The sequence below is a fragment of the Bidens hawaiensis genome, unplaced genomic scaffold, assembly GCF_021521415.1.
Source record: "Bidens hawaiensis isolate Kalapana, Puna unplaced genomic scaffold, B.hawaiensis_p1.1 tig00013347_1, whole genome shotgun sequence".
Lineage (NCBI taxonomy): Eukaryota > Viridiplantae > Streptophyta > Magnoliopsida > Asterales > Asteraceae > Bidens > Bidens hawaiensis.
Window position 1 is genome coordinate 359,213 of NW_027492132.1, and position 8,827 is coordinate 368,039.

The following is an 8,827-nucleotide window of genomic DNA, read 5'->3' on the forward strand; positions in this document are numbered from 1 at the left end:
GCTGTTCATTTAAAATCTTTTCTTTCTTCAAAATTCTAACAATCTAACCGAGTGGAGGAAATTTTTTAAATCGGGTAATACCAAGCCAAGCATGAGCTTGAGGTTCTCATGAACAACGCTAGTATGTTGTATGATATATTGATATATGTCCAGAGCAACAATAACTCGTTTATGTTTAAAGTAGAGAGTGTGTTCGCCAGGAAAAGAAAAAAAAAACTCTTAACCAATTACAACTTTCTAAACTAACCATTTTAAGAATCATGTTAACACATTCAATTTTAGTGTAACTTAACCTAAAACACAATATGTTTATTAAACAATTTTCATTGTTCTAAAAGCCTAATTACTTTTGTAAATTTAGAAGTAGAGTAACATTATAAAGTATAATTGTGTAAAAATAAAAATATACTATGTAAATACTTTATAATTGTGTAAAAATATAAATATACTATGTAAATTGAACAACAAAAGGTCAGTAATATTCATATACGTTCATAATTTACTGTTGTAAATTATAAGGGTATGAAATAATGATATGATTTAGAGCATCAAAGATAAACAAAGTTAGGATTTGCTTATTAAGTTAATAAGGCATAAAGAGGAACAACACAAATCAAAGGGTGTTTTTATAACTTAAACAAACCAACAAGGTGTATATTGAAATAAACTACTATCCTAGTCAAAAGTCAATGTATTGCCAGATGTAAATGATGTGGAAAGGAGAGAGATGGGATGGTTTAAAATTTTAATATTTTATAGAAATTCTAAACAAATTCCTTGAATTAACTTTAATACTTTATTCCATCTCATATAATCTTTTTATATTGTTTATAAAACTTCATTTACTACTACTAGAGGCCAAGACTTTTTAAACATATGATGACATAGGGAGGTGGTATTGGTCCTATTGGACATATTTTGTGTGTTTGATTTGTAACTTGTATAAGATACCGCAAATTAATAATTTAAAAAAGATAAAGAGGCTAGACATATTATCATTTTAATTAAGAAACTATTTTTGTGACGATTTTACAGTTAGTAATTATCGTTTAGATACATATGAACCAAAGTTATATATGAACATATGATTAATGATTTATATGTGTAATTTAATCCGGATACTTAAATGAATACAATAAGCATAAATAATACGTTAAGTAATTACATAAAAAATCATCATTCATATTCGTATTTGTATTACTATATCACTTTTTATCATCAAAATTGTTACATAACATACGACATCAATAACACTTCACATAATCATGTGGTTTCTCCATGTGATTGTTCTTCCTCTAGCACTCTATACCATTTTATTAATATTAAATAATGTCTACCAAGTGATTTTGTTATTTATTTTCGTCCAAATATATAAATAATATGTACCTCATCCGGTCAATTTTGGCGTCACATTATCTTAAGTTATTGCCACTTTATTGTATGTTATGTGACGTAAGTATTTATTAAGTATTAGAAAAAATACATGCCACGAGGTTAACACTTAGCAGTCAAGTGTCAAACCTTCTTTACTTGTATAACGTATTTACATGCATTTTGGCTTTTGCTCTTGGAAAGCAATAGTGGCATTTAGTCATTTAGATACTCTCATTACACCAACAATTTAAATAGACCGAATAAACTTTTGTATTAGGGTATTCTCCAAACTCCGTTGTTTATGTTTATGGACAAGTGACCGAACGAAGTTTATAATGGTCAAAACTGAACTGAAAACCAAATTTGAAATTAGCTCGGTTTAAGCTTTAAGCCGAAAAATCCAAACTCTAATACGATTAACAATTTACGATATCAAAAACAACTATAGCGTCATAATGGGTAACGGGTTAAAATCAAACTAGGAAAATTCATAGTCTAAATTGACTAGAGATGTATTATTGTAATTGACTAATGTTATGGGTTGTACAAGCAAGCCAGCATAGACGAATTCAGTTTCTTCGGTTTAACACAAATCAAATTTCTTAAAATTGATATGTAATTCGGTTCAGTTTTGAATGGTTTTGGATGTTTGATTGGTTATTAACACCTCTAATGAGACTGTTACATAACCGTATACTATACTCTATTTAAAACTCTCATGTATGCCAAAACTCTCATCTATTCTTGTTGTAGTAAAGACGTGTCCGTAGTCGTATTAATCTATTCTTGTAGTTTATTAAGATTTCTTTTTATTTTATTATAACTATAATTGTTATAAATTAGTTTTAATTTATTTCAATCAGATATTACTTCACTTCTGACTGGTAATATGTGGTCTAGATGAATTCACATTGTAATCAATATTTTGCTTGCTAAACCAATTTCGGTCCCACAAGACATCTATAGAGACATGAATCATAAATGACAAACCATATTTCAAGAAGTCCTGCTAAGCACACATCACTCACAAACACACAATCATCAAAATTGTGAATAATGTTTTGAAGACTAGTGGACACACTAAACCCACAAATCATGTTTCTTTTATAAAGAATGAAAAATGATAAGAAGAATAGTTAACATGATTTTCAAATCCTAAAATTATTGTATTTGTAATAACAATTACCAACAAGAGGTGTAATGAACGGTGAGCGGCATTCATCTAAGTATGTTTGCGAACACATGCTATGTTTGATGCTCGTGATTATTTATGTAGAGATGAGTATATGTATAGTATAAGATCAGAAACATCTTTATGAACCACTTTTATGATTTTTATTTTCTCTATATAGTGATAAAACGTAGTCCTCTATAAAAGGTATATAAGTGTTAGCGAGATCAGATCAATAACATATGTTTTTTCATTATAATTAGTTTAATGTAACAAAACATATATTATAAGATCTAATTGCTTGTTGTGTTTGAACGCTTTGGTTTGCTGGCTAATCCTAAGCCTTAGTGGGATAACCGACATGTACATGTCTAATTGTGCTTACACGACAAAAACATTGTTGGCCCAATGAGTCCAAGGCAAAGTCAAAACCAACAAACCCTTATCATAAGCTGGACGAATTAGCTGGTATTCAGGCGCCACATAGAGTCAAATTAGGCTATACGTATGTAATTATTTTTACATATATTCTACTAGTGATAACTATAAGGGAGCATAATGTAAGACATAGAAAAGATTAGGATCCAAGTAGAAAATAAAAAGAGAAAAAATAACCACATCAGCAAGCAAGAATCTTTGGTGGCTTCACACTTTGAAAAACCTAAATTATTACTGTATTTATTTATATTTGTATAATATAAATTTGGGGGAAAGAAAACAAAATAATAATATATATAATCCCATTCTTCTTCTTCATCATCTTGCTTCCCTGTTAATTACATAATAATAATAATAATTACTCTTTCTCTTTCTCTCATCCTGTAATCCACACGCTTTTGTAATCCTTCATTCCAATTAAAATGCAGGTGAGTTCCAACTACTACTAATCGATTCATATTAATAATAATAATTTATGATTTGTGATTGAAACTTATTATTACAGACGAGAACGGTACACGTAGGACATCTGTCAGATCTAGCTACCGAAAGAGAAATTCACGAGTTTTTCTCCTTTTCCGGTGACATTGAGCAAGTTGAGATCTGTCGGTCAGTATATTATATATATTATATATCGAGTTTAATTTATTTTTTGATTTTGTTACGGCTATTATTATTATTAATAATAATAATACATACATGTTGTATTGTAATTGACGGTTGCAGTGATTCACAACAACACAAGACTGCGTTTGTGACGTTTAAAGATCCTAAAGCTCTTGAAATTGCCTTATTGCTTTCGGTAATCCATCACTCAATTTACTTATTGTTATTCATTCACTTTTAGGGTTTTCAAAATGATATTATTATTAGTATTTGTTATATTAGTCTGGAAAATTAGACAATTGCAAAAGTGAAATACATGGGAGTGCTACTTTACTTGATAATTTCACTTCTCTGTTTCGTAACCTAGCCTTGTACCCACCGCAGTGTATTAGCGCGCACTCGGTTGCTATAGGTTAAGTTATGATCACGTTACGGGTACCGACACCAAACACAAAAACTGGATTAGTAACACGTAGAATACTCGTATGGCTTATGATACAAAAAAAAGCAACATGGTTAACGCAATGTTTATTTTGTCGGTAAAATCGGGCGTTGCGGCAGCAAGTCGATGTGAATTCAGTCGGTTTCGGTTACATTCGTTACGGTACCGAAACTAAAACAGAAAAAATTGCATAGCTTATGATACAAAAAGTTACATTAAAACGACGTTTATTTGGTCTACCTGGGCGTTGCGGCAATGAGTCGACGGGAATTGGGCGCTTTTTGTTACATCCGTTACCAACTAAACAAAAAAAAATTACATATTTAAAGCCAAAAATAAATAAAAACAATAAAATAATAAAAAAAATGTTCTGCATCACTGGCCAACGATAAGACTTCTGCACTTTGAAGTTTTTGATGTTAAGGAAATATTCTTTCGATTTTAGGCGTGCATGGAGGATCATTATGTTATTTTGTATTTAGTTAAGGTTCAAAATCTTCAAAAGTTTGGATTGTATGGAATCATTATGTTAATTAATTATTAGTCAGGGGTAAGTTTTATTTTAATGATAACCTGGTCTAATATTTTGGACAAAAGGAGAGATCTTTATTGAAAATTTTATGTGATACTGAATACTGTTACAATTCAATGATTTTTGTATTGAATTTTTCTCATTTGAGTTGTATATGTATGCATTTATACTTGATTTAAAATATACACAAAATCATCTATTGCCATTATTTGGAAATTTGGAATTTTTAATAGTTATTAGCAAATTTGCAACCACTCAAGTCAACAAATTATGACCACAGATTTGTGGCTGCATAGTCATTCCACTTTGTCCAGCGCAGACTTTTGGTCCTACTTTGAATTACACAGGCAAAGTTCCAAAATTACAATTAAAGAATCATTAATATTGACACTGTTTTTTTTTAAATATTTTGCTGATCAACCTTTTGTTTGTCTTTATGCTAGATGGAATCCATATTTGTAAATACTTTAATTATCATTGTTTAAGCACATCTTGGGTCCACTGTTACCACTATTTAGTTGGCTCGTTATTAATTTAAACGCTTTTCGGTTATGGTGTTGCATGCTTAGCCAACTTCAAGCAGTTGGAATTTAGTCAAACTGCATCGGGTATTTCTTTTATAACCAAAAGTTGTTTTACAGTAATTTACAACATCTTTCTGCATTAGTTAACTGTGAAGTTTCATATTTTATAGAAGCATATTACTCTTCCTTTACTATCCACTATAATATAGGGTGCATGCTTTGCTGTCTTGCTTATTAATAGTGTTTAAAAGTGCATGATGTGGTTGCATTATCATCATCCAAAAGTAAAGCTGTCATAATGACTATTTTAATCATAAACAGGCTGATAACATCTATTAGCTTTATTATGCAAAAGGTCCCACTTTATGCCATCAAATTTTAAGAAAATTGGAAATTATATATTCTATGTACATTTTTTACAGGGAGCAACCATAGTGGATCAGATTGTTAGCATTACTCCTGCAGAAAATTATGTGCCAAAATCTGAGTTGCGGGTATCGTTATTACTGTACATACAAATATCTTGATTATTTTCTTTTATTGTGTTTGAACTTATGTTGTGATGCTACTTCTTGCAGGAAGTTCATGAAGTAGATAATGATGTCAGCATGACTCCCGAAAACTCTTCACCATCTGCACCAGAGGTAATAGCTTCCTAACTTATAATTCTGTTTCTGTTTTTTCTTATATAAATTATATTATATTGACAGTTGACTTATATATTAATAATGTGTTACACAGTCAAATAGTAGTTCTCCTCGTAGTGGTAATGTGTACATGAGTAAAGCACAAGTTGTCGTGTCAAGTGTTCTGGCAAAAGGTTCGGCAATTAAGCAAGATGCGGTGAATAAAGCTAAAGCATTTGATGAAAAACATCAATTAAGAGCCAATGCAACCGCTAGAGTGAATTCTTTTGAGAAAAGAGTAAGGCTTTCAGAGAAATTTAATGTCGGGGTCTCGGTTGTAAATGAAAAGGTGAAATCTGTGGATCAAAAGCTTCAAGTTTCAGATAAAACAATGGCTGCATTACTGGCAGCCGAGAGGAAACTTAATGACACGGGATCAGCTGTCAAATCAAGCAGGTTTGGTCTTCTTCAGTTTCTTGTAATCCAACTTATTTAAGTTTCTGAAACGTTAGTTTAACATCTTAAACCATGTTTAGGTATGTAACTGCTGGAGCAGCTTGGCTTAATGGGGCTTTTGGTAAAGTGGCAAAAGCGGGACAAGTTGCAGGAACAAAAACTAGACAAAAATGGAATTTGGCAGTCTCAAATTTAACTGCAAAGGTATGTTTTTTATTTAAAAGAAATTTGGATAAAAATAAAAAACAAAGGCTTGTGCATGATTATATTCTTAAACCTTGTTATGAGCTTTTCTCAAATGAATTTGGATTTGCAGGATTCGCCAATTGCTGCATAAGCCGTGTTTATAGATGGCTGCATTCTTGTTGATCATATGGAGTTCTCAATCATCAGAATGATTGCTGAGATCCATTTCAGATTTGGAAGCTTGGTGTGTGAAATTGGACATATTTTTTATTGGCAGTTTTGTGATTCATTTATTAGTTAATTGTCGTCCTGTAATTTTTAAGCGTGCAACTGCAAAGACGTAAGTAATGATGTAAAATTGGTTTTAACAATCTCTACTTTCTAGCTACAGGGTCTTGGTTTGAATATTACTAAGGTGCTCAAAATAGTATATCCATAAACTAATTTTGATATCTGAAATTTGTATCTAACATATCGGATATCTGAAATTTTAGATGGTTAATCCAAGTATCGAATGTTTTAGCAAACAGTTTAACTGATGCTTTCCTTCTAGTAAAACAGTCACTTTTGATGACTTTAATTTAAGTTCATTATTTGCTTTAATAATCATTGGTTTAGAAGCATGTGTTAGTTGATTTATGTACTGTGTTTCGTATGTTGGGTGTTGAATGTGGATGTTAAGCAAACGTCAAAGGATGATTAAACTGCTTAAGGTGGGCTGCGATTTTGATAACATATCAAAGTTGGTTTGTGTAAAGCCAATGGATGTTCACGGATTCATTCATGGCGAGGTGGCTTGTCATAGGGATATTTCGTTCAAGCTAGATTATGGGTCGATAAGAAGTCACTTAAGTGAAATTTCCTCGGCTATCTTCGCATTTGAATCTTCCAAGATTAGCAAAATTAATTATTGCTATTCAGCACTATATTGTTCAACTTGATCAATTAACATTAACAACGCTATGCTCTTATACAACAAGTAGCGCTTCAATTAGAAGAAGATACGTAGTCTTGGATGAGTGAAGCCTCGAGTAAATTCTTGGTCCACTCCCCAAAAATGGAAATCCAAAGAAACTCATGTAATCAATTACCTTTATAAGCATATGATGTTTGGTTCAAATCATCAAGTATTGACTAGTCAAATTTTAATTATTGCTTTTTATTTTTATAGAAAAATAACACTTTTTTGTCTGTCACGTCAGACAAAAAAAGGAAAGAAAACGTACATGCTGTTAATCTTGGTTGAAAAGGCAGATGACCATACAAAGGTGACTATGCATCTAGATGTGTCGACCCTGGATCTTTTACCTGGTTTTGTGTTAACTATCTATCTAAACAGGGGTGATGAATGACACTACATCATTTAGATGATTCCAAAAATGTATCAAGATGCTCAAGATCCGATTTATCATGTTTTACTTAAACTATGACATAATCAATTAGTATTTGACCCATCTGTGGACGGGAATATCAACTCTGTGATGACTACATTGCTTTGGTTTTTAAATTTTTTTTTTTGTAACATACATAGGATATGAATCAAAACATTACGCTGAGATGTGACTATTTCTACCTTCTTGCAGGTAAAAAGCAATGACAACTTAGTTTTGTGTCATTTATCTAAACTGATGCCTTAACTTTATTTGTTATGTATAATGGACTGTTAAAACGTGTATTTTTTTTTGTTGTTAATATAATAGATGTAGTTTTTAGTAGCTGCAATATAGACATGTTCGGTTAGAAGTAGTTGTTGATAAAAAAGCTTACCGTCTATATATATGCTGTTTTATTTAATAAAAAACCAGTTAAATTATCTACAACAACATTTCAAGTTACTTGATTTGTCTGTGACCTCTTCAATGACAGCAGCCCATAACACAGCAGATCCTACTTCATCAGTTATAATTTGAGTAATGCAATCATCAACTTGATTGTAGTTATGCCCAGTTTACTAATCAACTGGTCAATTGGGGTTATCATTTATCCTTAATGGGACCGACTAAGAAAATTGTAACCGAAAGAACTAATATAATTAGATAAAACATTTTGTCAGCAAAAAAATACAAATTTGCTACTGTTAAAATAACTTTTATAAATCACATCATCATCTAGATGACTCTAAAAAGTATCCAAATGCTTAAGATCCGGTTTATCATGTTTTACTTAAAACTATAGCATAATCAATTTGAAAGGTGTTAAACGTACATCCAAACATTCCAAAGTCCAAACTAAGCCCGTCCAATTGCATTAATCCATTTTATAACCCACACATCCAAACACCATCGTAACGATTCCGTGGGGTAAAAAGTAAACCGTAAAAACATATTACCGGTTAAAAACACGAAACGTGTTAACCTTACACCCCATCCACGTGGCACATGTTAAGATGGGATTTACGTGGCCGCACATCTCTCTATTGAGACCCACTCAACCCGTTTGGGTACCTGCGACATTTCAACCTTTTCCTTAATT

The 8,827-nt window shown here is 31.4% G+C and overlaps 1 protein-coding gene across 1 annotated transcript; it reads left to right on the top strand.

Annotated features, from left to right (window-relative positions):
• Positions 1 to 3,265: 3,265 nt before the first annotated feature.
• LOC143543884 (binding partner of ACD11 1-like) lies at positions 3,266 to 6,777 on the top strand. The gene is made up of 8 exons (XM_077036103.1): positions 3,266 to 3,411; positions 3,489 to 3,592; positions 3,710 to 3,785; positions 5,510 to 5,581; positions 5,666 to 5,731; positions 5,829 to 6,169; positions 6,250 to 6,373; positions 6,486 to 6,777. Exons 1-8 carry the CDS (start codon positions 3,406 to 3,408, stop codon positions 6,504 to 6,506), a joined length of 810 nt encoding a protein of 269 aa, XP_076892218.1. The 5' UTR covers positions 3,266 to 3,405; the 3' UTR covers positions 6,507 to 6,777.
• The last annotated feature ends 2,050 nt before the right edge of the window (positions 6,778 to 8,827 follow it).